This window comes from Neolamprologus multifasciatus, chromosome 10 (assembly GCF_963576455.1).
Source record: "Neolamprologus multifasciatus chromosome 10, fNeoMul1.2, whole genome shotgun sequence".
Lineage (NCBI taxonomy): Eukaryota > Metazoa > Chordata > Actinopteri > Cichliformes > Cichlidae > Neolamprologus > Neolamprologus multifasciatus.
Window position 1 is genome coordinate 29056868 of NC_140448.1, and position 18908 is coordinate 29075775.

At 40.9% G+C, this 18908-nt stretch overlaps 1 protein-coding gene across 1 annotated transcript; it reads right to left on the reverse strand.

The window, feature by feature from the left end:
- Positions 1–3696: 3696 nt before the first annotated feature.
- On the reverse strand, positions 3697–7793 carry gpr119 (G protein-coupled receptor 119). The gene is made up of 2 exons (XM_085175159.1): positions 6342–7793; positions 3697–4446 (listed from the first exon to the last, which is right to left on the reverse strand). The coding sequence occupies exons 1-2, from the start codon at positions 6844–6846 to the stop codon at positions 3761–3763; spliced, it is 1191 nt and encodes a 396-aa protein (XP_085031285.1). The 5' UTR covers positions 6847–7793; the 3' UTR covers positions 3697–3760.
- Between the last annotated feature and the right edge of the window lie 11115 nt (positions 7794–18908).

The window sequence follows — 18908 nt, forward strand, 5'->3', positions numbered from 1 at the left end:
AACTATAATGAGTGAAAAATAATCTGAGTGACCTTGCTGGCACAGAGCAGCATGATGTAATGACAAATATTTGTTCAGATTTTTAGCTGAGCTTATTATGCTTAATGTAGATGCTGCAGCCTATCAGTCTAAAGTAAATGTCAGCTATCTAAGCTCATGCTGAAATCTCTGACATTTGCTGGTGTAACTGCCTTGTTGATACAGACCGCTGACATGTAAAGTGGACGGTAATTTCAAGATTTAAGTAGACGAGGAAGTCTCCATGACTGAACAGTTATCCAGGTATGAAATGTTACATGTGCAATAGCTGCTACTCCGAAAAACAGCCGGCTCATCGGCTATCTGAGAGTCATCAGCTGAAATTACATGGATGTAATAAAACAGGATGAAAACAAAATGTGTCCGAGAGCCAAGGCGCACTATTTATTGATAACGTTATCGGTTCCGCCTGTTTCCACACATGCAGCTGCATGTTGTTTATGATCCGTATGACCTCAGTTTACTTTTCACCAAAGAGACGCTGCATATCTAAAGCTATAGGCTGTAATTTTAAATGCAAGTTAAGGTTGTCAATTTTGTTTTTTCCTGTAATAAATCTGGAAATTTCCATCTTTATCCAGTTGAAGATTTTGTCAGTAAAATTATCAAAATGATGGTTAAAAGGATTTTATAGCGACTAAGTGTATTTAGGTCCTAAAAAGATGAGAATTCTTCAGACTTGTGAATGTTGCCAGTTTAATAATCACTTAAGAGCTAACTGCACTACTTGTGTAATAACAGTGGCAGCACTTCAGCTCATTAACTGACTGTGTGGTCACTGTAACTGAAGACTGCTACATGTTCTGGTTGTAAATGGATCTGTTCTTATATAGCGCTTTTGTGCTGTACATTCAACTCGTACATTCACCCAAGAACTTGTTTCTACGCTGTTTCTAAGTGCTTCCTATCTAACATTCACAAATATTCATACTCCGATGGATGCATCGGAGAGCAACGTGTGGTTCTTTCCCGGGACATACAGACTGGGATCGATCACCTGAGCCCCACTACACAACACTGTTGTGTTATCCTAAGTTCTGTAGTGAAGTTTTGATGTATAAAGCTAATGTCCTTTTGGTACAGCTGCTTTGTGTGAAAGGTAAAGTGTAAACACTGTATCACTGGTCGACCTCTTGACCTTGGTTGTATCACAGGGCAAACTAACAGAGACATACAAACATTCATAATCACATTTACATCAAAGGCCAATTGATGGAAGGAAGCCTGAGTACACCACAAGAACCCACACCGATACAGGGAGAACATATGAAGGCTTCAGTGGGCCTTGAACCCAGGACCTTCTTGCTGTGAGGTGGTAGTGCTAGCTACTGCACACATGTCCCTCCAGCCAGGACCTACCTGTGGGACAACGGTTTGTGTAATACTAATTTCTGCTCTGTAGTTTTCTGTGCTCCACTTTCATCCATCCATCTTCTTTTGCCCATCCAAATTCAGGAAGCTTATTAAGGCACAGGAAAGCATGCAAACTCGAAACAGAAGGGCTCCAGCTACATGGTGGATTTGAACCCAGGACCAGGACCCTAACCCTAACCAGACCATCGTGATGTGCTCCAGAGTTTGTGAGTCAAATTCCAGAATTTTATCAGCATTTTGACAAATTATCAGTAGGGATGGGTACCGGATGGCACCGGTTCTGACATAAACGGTAGTAACCAGACCGAAAAGCAACGCACATTTCGGTACTTTATTTCGGTGCTTTTTTTTGGTGCTTTTTTTTCCTGAGCTGTGATACACTTTAGATTCTAGCCAATCATTTTACGTTTCCGAGGATAGTAGGCGGGTCCAGGTACGTACGTTCTTTTAGAGCAGAGCTACAGATTAAAAATGCCCAAGGCGAAGCGGTCAAAAGTCTGGCTGTACTTCACAGCAAAAGATGCAAACTCAGCAGCTGCAACAAGTGCTTTAAGCTGATACTGTGATACTGTGCAAAGGAAGTAACACCTCAAATCTGATGAAACACCTGGCGACGCATAGCGTTTTTTTTAAAAGCCGAGAAATGTGCCGTATTTGATAGCTTGCTGCGAGACCTCACACCGAGCACATCTACTGCAGGTGTGGTGCCTGTTATCGGACCCGGAGTTAGCAACATCCCCCAAAAACCCGAAGAGGAGAGTCCTGGCCCCTAGCCCTGCCAGTGTAGCAGAAATGATGAGGATGATGATGCAGCAGCAGCCGTTCTTCTCTGCGTGAGTAGCTTAATGTTGTTCGTGTGTAATTTACATTGAGTAGGCTAACCACGTTATTACATTAATGCATGTAAGGTGAACTAGCAAACATCATCATAGCTACATGTGGCTGTCTTCTTGTTTGATGGTAGATACTCCCTTCACCCTGGACAAAAAGGCTAAAATGACCAAAGAAAAAGTGGAAAACAGTTAAACATGAGAGGTTTTTGGACAAAGTTTGTGCTTTTTCCATTGTTTAAGCTGCTTCCAGCCAAGAGTGATACCATATATGCCCTATAGCTGCAGAAAAGGCTAACATTGTTATCTTTTTACAAAAAAACAGCTGAACATGAGAGGTTTTTGGACCAATTTTGTGTTTTCCATTCTTTAAGCACCGGATTGAGCACCGTTTAAGCACCGGCACCGTTTCAAAAGTACCGGTTTGGCACAGGTATCGGATAAAACCTAAACGATACCCATCCCTAATTATCAGTTAGTCTGATAACTTAGCACTCCACCCCGTCATCTAATTATGAACACTTCTGGCTAAAGAACCTGACATGGATGTTGGCAGAAATGATCAAATTAAAAACATGGCTCCACAAACCACGATGTGACATCAAAGTCATTTACAGAGAGCCAGGAGATTCCAGAGACTTGTATACTGACTTTCTAACAGGCTTCTCATCCCACGTCCTTGTGGGATTTCTCCAGGCTGAACACAGACAATGTCCTCTGTGAGTCTCTGTGGAATATCAGGCTTGCAGTAAGTGGGCATAAAGGGCGTAAATATTCGGTAATTATAGTCATTCTAATCTTGGGACTGGTCTGAACCCCTCCAGACTTATCAGGAGTGCACGTCAAAGTCTGTGAACTGAAGCACTGAACTTCCTGCCCCCTGCTATCACTGACCTCTGACCCCTCGTTTCACATGGAGCAATGGAATAATTATACATAAATGTTGTTGTGCTCACATTTCTCCCTCCTACAGTCATCCAGCACAGGGAGTACCAAAGAGAAGTACTGGCCTCACTCCTAAATATTTCAGGAATTACCCTGGTTTTTCATAATTTATCATAACTAATAAATATATGGCTAAAACAGATGACATAATAAACCTGAATTCCCCTTGACTGTCAGATGATATTTGTGATTTTTTTCCCCTGCCAAAATATTATACAGATTAAGCAGATCAAATATGCATCAGAACTATAGCATAATTCAAATAATTAAATTAGACAAACAAAGAAAGCAAAAGTTTTGACTTGAACTTTATTAGCTCCATGGCCTGTTCATAGTCAGGCTCGAAGGAATTGGGTGAAATCACATTGAAGCCTGAGGTGCAAATATGGTACTTAAAAAAAGCATCATATTTAGTGATAATATAATATAATATAATATAATATAATATAATATAATATAATATAATATAATATAATAATGTACTTCAGGGGTTACAAAGCCTATAAATCAATGCTTTATCCCTCTGAGAATCATTCACATGTGTTTTTGTATCTCGAGTTTCCCAGTTTATTTCACAGACTTGTTGTGGCCGTTTGTGGTCCTGCATGAGCTTCATCATTGGTGATTGGTTGCAAGAGTGCAGGGTTTAGTGTGTCTCTTCTAGAAGCAGAGGCTTGAGTCTGCACATTTGGTTGTGGGTCGCCTCTCTCTGCGACAGCTGCTCTGGCTGCCAATGAGCTGCCTGTAATGCAGGAAAACATGGCTACCAACTGCAGCCGCACTTCCCTTTGCCAAATGGCATACACTATAGGGTTGATTAGTGAGTTGGAGAGTCCCAGCAGCCATATATGATTCTCAATCACAGCTTTGAGAGCACAGCTTTTACAAAGAATGTGCACTATGGACACCACAAAGAAGGGGCACCAGAGGACTAAGAAGCAGCCCACGAGCACCGCCACCGTCCTCAGGGCCTTGACGTGACTCCAGTAACTGATCCTCGGATATGAATGGTGAGGCTTTTGCTGGTTATGTTGCCTGTGGTGGTCACCGTTCCAGGAGCTTGCTTGCCTAACGCGGCAGATCTGCTTCTGGTGGTTGCTGGCGATCTTCAGGATATCCAGGTAGATGTAGATGAAGATGGCGAGCACTGGGAAAAAGACGACGCTGAGGAAAATGACGATGGGCACATTGTGAATCACAGAGAAGAAGGCGCAGAAGCCATCATAGTTTGATTCCACCTGCAGCTGCCGCACCATAACTGAGGACAAGAGGACATGAGGTGTTTTTCTAATATATTCTTTATATATTTATATGCTCAGACTACAAATCAAACAATGCAAAAACTTCACACATTTTAGCAATAACAAGGTGACTGTAATAACTCATTTCCTTTCTTTTTATAGTATTGCAGCGTATCATGACCCTGGAGACAACACTACACTGGCTCCAAGAAAATAGTGACTGTTTTGAAGGGGAAAATATATGTGCAGTACAATGAGTCTGCACTTTTTCTATGAAAAAGTATCCTCTATAAAAATACTTCAACCCTGCATTGCCTACGTTTGTTGAGTCTTTTTTTTCTCCCTTTAACAGCACATAATTGCATTTCTTGGTGCATTACCTCCAAACGTAGGCCGGCTGAATGTAATGCAATAGAATGTAAAAGCCTTTGGCAGGGTTTTGCATCACATTAACTTTGTGTATTTGCATCAGGTTGATTGATCTGGCCAGTACAAACCCTTACATGCAGGTCCGCACCAGCCAGGGCCTTAATTAGGCATTCATCTAATTGGTATTCCTTAAGCTAACTATTCAAAACAACACTAGCAGTGTTAAAAGAGGGGTAAAAAAAACAGTATTTAAGGGCTAATACTAAAAAATTAGGTACTTAGCACCGCACCAGGAGAACAAACAACCCGGTCACAAGCCAGTGTATTCCCAGTGCCGATCCCATGCCAGGGTAAATGTGGAGGGTTGTGTCGGAAGAGCATTGGCCATAAGATCTTGGTCAAATCAAGCATGCAAATCATCCAGAATGAGATTTCCATAAATCGGTCAGGACTTGGATTAACAACCGCCTCTGGTGCTGTTGTGTGTGCAGGAGACCAGGTGAATTAGAAGCAAAGAGAGTGGTGGAAAAAAGAAAGTAAAAGGCTTAAATGAGTTGAGACTTGACCTCAAGGAAGGAAAAATGCTTCCATTGATTCTCTAGAGAGATTCATCAAGCTGCAAAGGACGTGTAACAGGTTAATGTGGTTAAGGATAGAGATAAACTTGCTAACAAGTAAAGAGAGTGTTTTGAGAAAATAGAAGGCTCGTTTCTGATGAATGAAAGAGTGGATGATGGATGGAGGACAGTTAATGAATCAGGAAGTGCGAAGGACTGCTAAGGAGAAATTCTGGGAAGAGAAGGTGGTAAGGAAAGGTCAGTGGTGCAGGAGGAAAGGAGGAGGAGGCTTCAGAGGAGGCTCATGGATGTAGTGATGAATGATTCAGAGAGATGATCCACTGTGGTGACCATAAAGGCCCGAAGAAGAAGAAGACACGAGGAGAACATGCAGAAACAAAAGCTTGGACTGAGAGTTTCATATTAAGCAGTGACATCAGTTTTTGTTGCTTTTGCAGTTTAGATGAATGGAACACTTGCAAGAGGCCATATTAGATTTGCCATTGGAGAGGAATGAAACAATGGAGTTACATGATCCGTCTCACTGGACCGCAGCAGTTCAAATTTTACCGTGCATGCTTGTAGGCCTCTCATTACGGGAGTAAAACACCCTGAATACTCATATGATAGAAACAGGTCAGAAGGAAGCCACACTCAAAAGTGCACGCAGGTAATCTGGTGATCTGCAACATCCTGAACAAGCCTTCCTCGAGGACTCTCGAGGTGAATACAAAGTAAAATGAGATTTGTGTTTCTCATCCGTAAAATCCAGTGGTATATAATTTGAATTTACAGTTTTGAAGCAGTGACTAAATCTGGGGCTTTTGCTTTTCCAGGTAGAAATTTCAAAGAGGAGCATTTGAACTCTTAGGTCAAATCCAGAGTCTAAACCTTGTATCGCCCCTTCTTACATATGCCTTTAGATTACATAAAAGCACAGTCCTCTGCATATTTCAACACACTGATTGATCATTTCTGTTTCTCACCTGGCATAAATCCCATGGTGAGTGAAATGATCCACAGAACCAGCAAGGCTCCAGCTGCCGTCCCCTTCCCAGACAGCAGCGAGTATCGCAGGGGTATCTTGATGGCAGCATAGCGGTCCAGTGAGATGAGAAACATGGACATGATGGATGCTATGCAGGGTGATATCACAAATACCATTCGCAGCAGGCAGCGGGTGTGGTCCTGGCCAGTGGAAGGCGTAGTGTTTGAGGGACGATCAGCGAGACTGACATTCCTGCTGAGGTCTTCTGTGGCCAGGCCAGTGATGGCTACGCCAACCAGACTGTCGGCGAGAGCCAAGTTGAGGACAAAGCACCAGCTCTGGCTACACTTCTTGAGGAGTAGCTTAAGTAAAGCAGCTGCCACGAGCAGGTTTGTGGAGATGATGAGGGAAGAGGCGACGCTGAGCATCATACCCATCACCCGAGGGGAGTGGCCAAAGGAGGTCACTGTGGGTTGGTTGGAGCCTATGTTGTCAGGAGTCATCCTAAAAGGCGCTAAGACGTATGCTTGTCCAGTTAAATTCACAAAGCCAGTGTATAGCTGCAATGGGCCAATGTTGTTGTGATCACAATCAGAGATTTAACTCTTACAGTCATTGTCTGTCAAAACACAAAACGTGAATCTAGCAAAAAAAATTTTTTTGCAAAGATCCTTAAAAACAAGTTTTGAACTTTTTTCAGGCTGTTTAACGTACCAAATGAAACATCAGACATCACAGTACTCAGTCCAGTGGCTAAAAATGTTGCTAAACTGAAGAAGCGTGCGTTCAATCACCGCAATCAGAAGAATCTTCTCAACAATGGCCCATTAAATGAATCTAGCTTGCAGTAAAGAACTTTAAGAGAGTTCTGAAAAGCATCCATTGGATCTCGGCAAACTCGGCTGTATCCTTAAAATCCCTTCAACTAATGGAAGGAGGACAGAAACGCAACAATATCAGCAGGTCTCTCTTATCCCCTCCCCTCTCACACACAGTCTGCAGACACACACACACCATCGTGGAGAGCACATATATCCCCTTCACTGCTCATCCGCTGCTGCTGTTGCCTCTTTGTGGTTGAACCTTGTCCCAGCTTTCCCCTCTTCTCTCATTCTCTCTCTTCCATGCCGGAAGATTCCTACTTTTATAATCACTTTATTGTATTTATCATCTTTAGTCGTGAGGGTTGTTTTTTGTTTTGTTTTTTTAACTAGGGCAGGTTAGCACTAATGTTTCCTTTTAGGGAAGACATAAATCATTTACAGTGGGTGAGTAACTAATAATAGTAAACCACCAAATAAGATTTAGCTTTTTAGTTCTGCGACTGTGAGAAACATGTAAGAAGAGTCTTTTAACTCCACTTTAAACTATATATATCACTATTTATGGCAAAAAACAACTCAAGGAAAAACACACATCCTAGTAACTGTGCTTTCCCACCTTATCTCTACTTATGAAGCACATTTGTCAAAGCTAAGCTAAGGTTTAAAACTTCTGTACTTCTGTAAATTTGTTGGCTCGGGTATTAGTACTACTGCTCACTATTACTTGTGGTTTTTGGAGGAGTAGAGCCAGACTTGGTGCCAACCTAAATAACTAATACAACGGGCTGTAGCCAGACAAACATGATGCTTGGACTAAGTAATGGAATGAAATTAAATGCTCAATCACTTGCCAAAAGCAGAGAGTTTCCAAGATTTGGTTTCATACAGATGTTCTCTGCCTATGACTTCCAAACATGAACAAGAGGAACACACATTGCTGGTTGTTGCACATATTTTTGGCACTGCCCTCTGGTGACAGCAAACAGCTACCTTTTGTAGCACATGCCGGAACTGGAGTTACATCAAATAACTATTATTTTACTACAGCGCCTGTTCAGAAACAAAATCTTAAAGTATGGAAACTTTTCATGGGTGGAAAAGAAAACATTTATTGGGGCATCAACAAGACAAATTTTGGGCTTAACATCTGTAAATCAGTGTAGATCATTTTGACAATATTGAGGGGAAAAAATGAGGTGCAAAAACAAAAACAAGGTTGGGAGCTTCCACCTAAAACAGACCCTTAAAAGTTCCCATAAATTTGAACAATTTAACTGTAACTATAGATATCATAGCTATGTAAAAATGCTAATATTCCTAACATATTTATAATGAAACTTTCTACCACATAAAATGGTAAATATCTTTCCTATTTTAATAAATGAATGTGTCGTTTTGCTGAGCACCTGGGGTGTTTTTGCGTTTTGGTGATAGTGTTACAGCGAGTAAAAGGATGCACGTGTGGGTATTAACTGTGAGCAACATTAATAAAACAAAACAAACCACATAAAGTAGATATTTACTTTTCAGTTACAGTGTAAGCAAAGCAATGGTTTGGATTATGTTGATTCATCCAGTTTGCTCCTCCATAAAAAAGCCAGCAGCATACATTATATTACCTTTCAGAGTACTGTGATAGCATATTATCACCACATGTATCCAAGCAAAGTTTGCCCTGTGGACTGCAGGTTTATTGTTTGAGTGTCCAGAAGTGCAATAACACAGGCATGTGTGACAGCGGAGCTGAAAAGAGACACATTTTCAGACTTTTGTGTTAAGAATTAAGCTGTTGTTCTTTCTGTTGATCATTACCTGTGACACGGTTACATTAAAAGCAGAAGCCGCTAAAGTGCAGTGCTGAATGGGCTTAGTTGAACTCCAACCCTGCTGGCTAGCATCCTATTTTGGCTCCAGAGTCCCCAGGAGAGACATCTGGCTTGATGGGACAATTTTCCACTAGGATTCACACACAAATAGATCAGACTAATGATGCTTTCTCTCTGCACACACTTCAAACAGTACCTGGCATCACACCAGCTTCTAAAACCTGCAAACAGCAGCTATATCCAGCTGAAGAAAAATATCACTATAATGCGATCAAATCTTATCAAAATATGGTGATGATTAGCTTCATAGTTTGTTTACCTGTTACCCACACTGAAAAAAAGGCCATGTTGGATTTACTTGATTCAATAGTGGACATTTGTTGCACACAAATGTTTTGCTTTGGCAGAAACTTAAACAACTGAGTTAAATCAACACAACTTTTTCATATTCAATAAACCTGTGCATTTTGTGTTCCTAAAATGCGATTGAAACATGTTCAGATGAAGTAAGTTGAGCTCTTGGAATATTTTAATCCTTCACAATTTTGTCATTTTATTTCAACACTATTCAATAACTTTTACCCCAATACTACTTGGTCACTTAAATACTACATGTTGTCTTCATATTACATAATGTTCAACAAAGTCTAGATCCTGGTTACCATAAAAATTGAATGGATTTATAATGACTACCATCCTTTGGGTTGCAGGAGAGCTGGGAAATAACCCTGAAGTGATAGGTTACGAGGCAGGGTACACCCTGGACAGCTCACCAGTCTTTCACATAGAAACAAACAACCACGTGCACTTACATTCACGGGTAATTTAGAATCACCAGTTAACCCTAACTCTAATAACTGCATGACTTTTAACTGTGGGAGGAAACCAGAATACCCAGAGAGAAGCCACTGCAAACTAGCCAGAATGTGGATTTGAACCCAGGACCTTCTTACTGTGAAGCAACAGCACTAACCACCATGCCAACAATCTAGGAAATACAGGAAAGCTATGATTTCCTGTGTTTGATGCAGAATTTTTTTGTTTTTGTCCTTGAAAGGTTAATCCACAATAAATAGCAATAGCATGCACGTGGTGTGTGTGTAGTTCTCTGCCTCTTATAACTCCACTGATTTTCCTGCAGTTTGAAATCTTGTGCGATCTTGTGAATTTCATGAGTTCAGCAACTAACCACTCTTACTAGATTGTATCCTGTCATCTCAACAGGAACAAATTAAGTTTTTGAATTCTATGCAAATCCTACATGATTTAATTACGTTCATAGAAACATGAAATTATTGTGTTCAAATTACAAGGTAGACTTTTTTAATGTAACAACCACCCAATTTACTTTTTTTGGTATACCAAAAAAAGTAGAGGTGGCTGCTCGACTTGACTGAGATGGATGCCTTCCTGAAACCACGATCCAAAGAGTGCGAGACTGAAATCCCGTGCAGTGTCGCGGGATTTAACATTGCTATATTATTGACTTACTTCACTTGAACATGATATGAACAATTTAATCTACCCTCTCTGCATATCATGTAGTTTCTACACTATATAGTTACACTTAACTTTAAAGCATGAGGCAATTGTGTTAAATACACGCAAGATGCTTATGTAAATCCAAGAGCTGGCCAATCCCTTTTTTTCAGTGCATGCTTAATGTGTAACAGGCTTCATGTTTTTAATAAAGCACGTTTCCTTAATGATTTTTTTTTAAAAATAAATTAATGTTAGATTTTATATATTTCAGCTGTGTTTAATCAAAGTTATTACTGCATGTTTATTGAGGGTGCAGAATCATATTTTTGAGTGTAGAAGTAGAAGTTATCACTTTTAAGTTTGCAGCTGAGTTCAGTGTAACACACATATATATAAAAGTCTACATTTTCAGATGTGCTGATGAGAGTTTTCATTAAATAATGCTTCATTTTTCACATTGCAGTGATTTTGAAAGCAGGCCCTGTGCGCATTAAAGGTTCTGGAGGCGAGAGGTGTCAGTGACTCAGCTGCAGACTTGCAGTTAGCATCAGAATTTGCAGGAGCTTTTAATTCATTCATTAGTCATTTTGTTTATTGAAAATGTATTAGTGCAACTTAAATGTTATGTTAGGCAAATTTATTGGCACATTCATTCAGCCCAATCTCCTCCTTATGGGGTGATCTTATGGTACTTTTGTTCCCAAGAGTCATAGATTTATACATAAATTTTCTGTTTTCCCTGTGAGGTCAAACCTAAGAGGAATTACTCAAACTATTGAGAAGCAAATAATGTTTAACAAAAAACTAGACAAGTCACAGTGTCATGATGATAAACTAGCACAGCCTGTTCCATGTTCCATTCAGGTTTTACCTCTTCTTCTTCTTCTCCTCTATCTGTCTCCTTAAATGCCTTACTAAGCTGCATTCACTCACTTTTGTTCATACATTGCTTGTGCTTTACGTTTCGCTCTGTCTCAGCGAATATGCAGAACATATTATTACCTAATAAAAGAGAATAAATTTGAAAGGTTCTTGAAAAACAAAAAGAAGATGGGCATCAGAGTTTTCTTGATTGGAATAAAGTGGATAATCTATGTTGCCAATGTGCCTCTGCATCGCCGTGTGTGTCAGGGGCTCATGTGTCATTTTTGGTCATGTGTTTGTTGGTGTGATATGCTCCTGGTCCCTCGTTTCCCTGTGTACACGTTTGTGTGTGTGTGTTGTGGTGTGTTACTTTTGCTGCAACGCCAGGCCTGGAGAGTAGTGATGTGACGTTCTGTATCGAGGCTTCGAAGCGTGTGTCGAGTAATTGAGGGGACGTTTCCGCGAAGCGCGTATCGAGGCTTGCTTCATTTATGGGAGGAGCTGAAAATGATGACGTCCGAAGCCTCGCTGCCCGGCTGTACCACGTGACTGGTTCATGAAGCGGTTCAAACTTTGCCGCGAGATATGACAGCGATATGAACCCCTCAGACTTCATTCAGAAATGTAGGTGTTTGATGGAGAGTTGCGGTTAGTGAGAGTTAGAGACAGTTTGGAGAGAGTTTGGAGGTTTATGAGAGTGAGGAGAGAAAGTCAGGAGAGAATGGAGCCAGCTAAGAAGAGGAGGATGTCCTCCCCTGTGTGGGAACATTTTGATTTTATTCCTCTCAACAAGTTATGTAAATTTCTACAGAAGATGTATTTTCATAATACTGATGGTGCAATAAAACATATGTTAAGCTGTCTTTACTTTTGTACAAGGTGAAGTGTTTGCTATGTGCCAGGGAGCTGGGATATAACAACAACACCTCATCCATGCTTAGGCACTACAGAGCTTTGCATGAGAATAGGGGGAACACAGATTGTGGAGCAAGACCAGGTGAGCCATCAAATGCCATGATAATATAGCATGCAGTAATGTTACTAAATGATATAACAATATTATACAATGCAATAAGTGACGTGTGTGATATTTATATTTGTGCTTTGTTTTTGTTGTCTTTCCTCAGGAGAACAATCTCAAATAGATGAAGACCTGGTTAGCATGGTGATTGAGGACTCCCAGCCATTTAGCATTGTGGAGGACAAAGGATTTAAAAGATTTGTTAAATCATTAAATCCTAGCTATGTTCTCCCCACTAAAAAGGTCATAAAAGCAGTGAAAATTTAGTTTTTACAGAATAAAATGTGGGCAGGACTGAGGCTCAAAGCCTCAGTGTGTAGCTGTCCATACCTGAACGTTACAAAAGCACAACCACTGTCCACACCCCAACCACACCTCACCTCACAGTAAATGATCATTTCCATTTTAAGCATTTCCAAATGATCATTTTCCATACTGCCAGTATAAATATACACAGTATACTGCCATCACTACAATATACATGTTTTACACACTCCTTTTGTTGTTGACATTTACAGGCTGTGTGCAAAAGGCCACACTCTTCAAATTCATGCCAACTAATATTTTTACGTCCAGTAGGTGTCCTACTAGAGCAAATGAAGCTTCAAGAAGCTTTGCACTGGGGTGAACCAATTGGATGAAAAGCTTCAGTGCTTCATGAAGCTTCATCTGCCCATCACTACTGGAGAGTCTCCTGCCTTTGAGCCAGCCACACCTGGGATTAATCACTCACCTGTTGACGATCTGCCTAATCAAGGAGGCCTACTCAAGAGAACAGTGGAGGGGCAGTTGGGATTGTTATGCAGTTAGTTCTCAAACTCATATCACCGTGTTGTCATCTCCTGTTGGAATGGTTAGAGTGTTTTTGTCAGCCGGTGGACGGGACTGTACTCACTGCGGCATCTCTTGTTTCTAGGTAGATTGCGGAAATGTGTGGTGGGAGCAGCACACTGTTGTGCATAGGCACCAAGGAAGACAAGGCATCAACATGTATCAAGGAGAAGAATCATAGCATCGGGATTAGGAACGCACTGTGGATTGTTGGCACTGTTTCATAGTTTCTTTTCATTGTAAACACGTTTTTTCCATTCAGAATGTCGTGCATTTGAGTCCTCCTTCAACCAACCCTGACAGTGCCAGAATATATGGATGGAATAAATCCTGTCTCCTTATGCAAAAAAACCCCAATTACTGACATATTATCAGTCACCAGAAACAGCGCTCCACTTGAGCTTTCACCTTACTCAACAGAGTTTTTAGTGAGGGAAAACATCAAAATAAAAAAAGAGACTCCATAGTTTATATTTCACAACTGTGCAGTATTTGCTTCTTTGTTTGTCCACCAAGGGCCATGCATGTTTTGGGGGTGTGGGATGAAGGTGGGGTACCGTGCATGCAATGAAAGCATGAAATGAAATATTTACATCAGCTGATCCATCCACCCCTTCGGTCTAGACTACAACAAGGTGACTGTTGGATCGATTGCAATGAAATTTTTAGTACAGAGTTTTACATTCAGCCTGTCTTTTTCTTGCAATTTTTTACAACTTTAGCACCAAAAACTTTTCAAGTCAGATTTTGTTTATGGTTCTTGCAAAACTAATCAAATTCCTTTTATACTGATGAGTACCCTGTGTTTTCTGCTAATAGGAAAATGTTGCTGTGACTTGGGAAACTGGGAACCGGGCAGGAGGCAACAGCCAATCAGATAAGAGGCACAAACTGAGAAGTAGGTTGATTGCCAGCAGGTGTGAAGACTGCTGCTGGGCTTCATTCTGCAGATTATTAGTTTGGTTTATTGGGGTTCTGGCTGGAAAACAAAGGACTTTGATAACTCTTAAGAAATTGTGTTTTGTGTTTGTGTTTGTGTGTTTATATGATTTGTTTATGTGGTTCAGGTATAATGATCCCAGAGCAATATAATAATCGTCAGTGGTCCGACTCTTTTTTCTCTCTTTATTACAGTACGAGTAAAGGGTTTAATATACAGTTTATTAATTATAATCAGTTAACCTACAATCTGTTGTGGCCTCTTTATTGAAGCTCCTGTTTTATCTATTGCATGTTACATTTGCATGCTGACATTCATATCCAGGAAGATGAAAATTAATGTTTGGTCATCGCAGTACAAGTCATTTAAGCTTCAGGGATAAAGGGATCTGTCCAGCTAGGGAGCATAAACCAGTATGAATCCATTTCACCTGCTTTTGATGTAAATGAAATTCATGACAGGTGTGCCACAGAAGCAACAAGAAGCCAACCCCCAAAAGGGGGAATGGTTTCACAAGCAGTGACCAAAGACCATTGTGATTTTTTTTCTTTCTAATTTTGCGTTTTGCTAGTGGCCTTGTCATTGTATAGCAGGCAATGAGTTTCAGAGAGTTTTAATGAAAAAAGGCACATTATTGATGACAAAAGAGAAAATAAACAAAGTAAGAAAAAGATGGGAATGGGGCCAGAAAGAATTAAATTGTGGGACCAAGGAACACAGAACAATGGCACACACAGTAAAAACAAAGAGAAAGGGGAGACTCAAACAATAAATACACAAGGCAACAAGGCTAGGCCTAGACCCATATCTACTCTTATGTGCAAGGAAGAACATAGGCACACTGTCAGAGGCCTACAAAATGACCGTCAGTGGGCTACTCATGGGAATGTTTCTAACCAAACTGTAGGAAACTAACTGCATAAGCTTGGCTTGTGTTCCCAGCATCCTTTAGCGGGACCTTTGCATCATACTGGTCTGTGAGCAGCTTGTCTGGCATCAACCAGAGAACACCAGAACTGGCAGGTGTGCCACTGGCACCCTGTTCTCTTCACAGATGAGCGCATATTTACACTAAATACATGTGACAGACATAAGAGCCCGTAGACACAGTTGCAAACTTCCTGCAGCATCAGAACAGAGAACCAATAGCAGTGCAGAGTTCCTAATGTGACACAATCACTGGGTCTATACTGTTTTGTTATCCTCAAAAGCCTCTGTTGTTACTTCCAAAGCCAACAAATCAGTGATTCTGAAATCATCATCTTACAACTTCCATATGTCCAGTGTGAACAGTCTCATGTTATACATGACAAATGAAGCTAACCGAGGGATCAGGACAGGAGTCCTGTAAAACTAATGAATATGTCAGTCCAGCCTGATTGCTGCCACACCTCGTCTGTGAGCCCACACCAGCAGGACACAGGTTCAACTAGCTTAGTCCACAGCAACCTGAGGGGAAAGAATCTCTCTTTTATCACATGCAACCCTCCCTCTCAACACACTAAAATAGCTCCAACACACACACAATGTGAGAATGTTATTCACTCCTGCTAGACCTTTCAGGACCGTTCAAAACAAAGCGTGGGTCAGCAGTAATTGTGCCCAGTGCCCAGCAGCCCTCCCGCCCAGGGAGCTCTGATTGTGTTTATACTCCTACAGTCACAGCGAGGGATTTTCTCCATCTGGGGTTTGATTTGAAGGAGTTTCAGAGTTTTTTTGTTTTCAACCAAAGCAAGGATTTTCTAAATTTTGGAATATCAGTCTGTCAGTAAAGATTTCTTCTGAGAACAACTCTTAAGGTTAGGATGGTGTTGTGTGATGCTGTCAGGATGATGGAGGACAGGGGATTTTGGGCTAATACACAACAGTGTGATCTTCAGTAGACTTTGAATTCCTGCATTCAGCTCAGGAATTTTTTCACACTCCCTCCATCATTTAATATGTGAATGAATTGTAGCATTCAAGATTAGATATTTGAACAGGTTTTACAAGCTTAGAGTCTCTAAAGAAGAAACATTTTATAATGTAACAATAATAATATTGCTTTTTTTGTTGCAATTTTTAACCTGGTGTGTAAACAGCATATTGGAGGAAAATGCCAAGTTTCCAAGTGTTACCTGTTGCTTCTGTGTTTTGCCAGACTGAAGATGTCTTTAAAGAGGCGCCTGCTGTCCATGTTGTTGTGCTGTGTTTACTGCGTGGCCTCGCTCTTCTGCCTCCATCCAAACCGCAACAACTGCTTCTCTGCCGGAGCTCGGTAAGTCTGCGTTTTCATATAGAATCTATATGAAAACGCTGTTACTCCGCTGTTTTTCATCTATATTACAGATGAAAAACAGCGGAGTAACCTCATACATATTTTTTTAAATAATGTTTTTAATCATGTTTATGGCTTTACAACAACCACACAGTAGCTAAATGACAGGAAATGAGGGAGAGGAATGCAATTAAAAGTTCAAGCTTTACATATTAATCATTATGTCAAAGGGTTTTGCTTAATCTTTGATTCACCCCTTATAGCCTGTGCTAGAAGCAGCTAAGCTGTAGGCTCAGTTTCTAATCCAGACTAATCTCTAAAGAAACACACAAAAAAGTACATAAGTAATCTTCACTCCACTGTGGGTCTGAATAAAATGGTTGCTTAAGCTACAAACTGCCTTCATGCTGGACTGCTAGAGGAAGAGTGGGGGTGGGGGTGGGGGGGGGGATAAGGCAAAGGAAAGACAAAGACGCTTGGTGGTCTGCAGGATTGCATCAGTGAGTATCCATAAAACATACACTCACTGTTTACTCACTGCAAATATTTTTCATCGCCCAATCACATAGTAGCAGCATTCTGCGCACAGTAAAATGGAGACAAAAGGTGATTTAAGTCACTCTGAAGGTGAATGATATGGTTGCTGCTGTCAGACTATTTCAGAAACTACTGATCCACTGGGATTTTAACTCAAAGCCGTGTCTAGACTTTGCAGAGAATGGTCTGAAAAAGCAGGGGTGTTGTTGATATCAGACATTAGAGGAAAAGGCCAGACTGCTACAGGCTGATCTGGAGGCAACAGTAACTTGAATAACCACTCATCACAACAAAGGTTTGCAGAGCATCCCGAAAGGCACAACACTTTGAATCTTGAAGCAGCAGAAGATGAAAAATGTTGCCTGGTCTGATGAGTCTAAATATCTGTGACATTCAGATGCTATCGTTAGAATTTTGTTAACAACAACTATGCTCAATCATCCAGGTAAGGAAATCACAAAAGGTTGATTCTGTTGATCTGGACGTAGCGGTTTCAGTGGGAAAACGTTTCGTCACTCATCCAAGTGACTTCTTCAGTCTCTGCTGACTGCAGGTTTCCTTATAAACAGTACATTTGCATAATGATTGAAACTAGCCCACTGACTAACAATGCACTGTGAGGTCAGTTTCATAATCATTAATATGCAAATTGTAAACCGTGTTTTATACATCGAGGAAGCCAAATAACCTCTGGCTAAGCGGATAGCAGAACACAGAAGAGCTACCTCGTCAGGCCAGGACTCTGCAGTCTATGTGGACACTCTTTCAGTGGTGAGGATGTAACATCCTGGACAGGGAGGAACGCTGGTTTGAGCGGAGAGTCAAGGAGGCCATTTACGTGAAAAGGGAAAGACCATCTCTGAATCGAGGAGGGGGCCAAAGGGTACATCTTTCGCCATCCTACAATGCTGTGATTGCAGCCATTCCCCAACTCTCTGTGAATGGTACTCATGACTACTGATCAGTGGTCACTGGTCATGACAATTTGTATATCTATTTAAAAATCACACAGATGTTCAGATGGTAGATCTGAAAGAGCAGCACAGGTCACCTGTATGTACGACGTGGTGTTAAAGAAGTGAATCTAGACTAAATTTTGGAGCGATTCTCTCTCCATCCTGTTTTTTTTTTTCAAACTCAGTCTTTTCTCCTTTAGGAATCTGGTGTCAGTTGTCCAACAGCTTTACCAACGAGCCATTCGGCTGCTGCGCACCACTCTGTGATTCCACACCACTTCCCGTGCCTGAACAAGTAAGGCTGGATTTCATCAAGAATGCCCTCTAGAAGAAGAAACAGAGGAAATGCATCCCTAAACTTTCGGACTGCAGCGTTTCCATCCACTCAGTTTCCCTTGAATTTGGCTCCAACTGCCCATTTTTGTTTATTATTGATATTTCCAACTATATTTCAAATGTAGAGGAGAAGAATACCTAGCCAATGTCTATTTTTCTACTGATGAAGTTTAGCATTGTGGATATTTGCTGTTTGACATGTGAGTGATGTGGAAAGGACGTCAGCAGTCCTCTTTTAAAAGCATTTAAGGGGTTTACTGCTGTTTTATTTTATTTACATAAAAAAAGCTGGGTAGCCGAAAATTTGCTGATTTAAATTCCGGGAGGCTCTGTGAGTTGTAATGTTTGAAATGCAAGCGCAAACTTTCTTTCCTCTGCTAATAACTACCAAAGAGCTGTTTTTGTGTTCTGTTTCTACTGTATCCTGTGATGTAAGTGCTGTCTTCACAGGTTCAAAATGCAGGAAAATCCACAAGAAACAGAGGAGCATGATGCTCCTGAAAAGGAAAGAGAATGATAAAAACAAGACAGTAGATCATAATCAAAACCCAGTGAATGCAACCTGGACTAACTACTAAAGCTTAAACACTGCAGTAACACTTGGCTCATTCATTGCTAATATGTGCCACGGTTGTACAAGAAACATAAGCCTTGGACATGTTAGCTGAACCATGTTGCCCTTGTGCCCTTT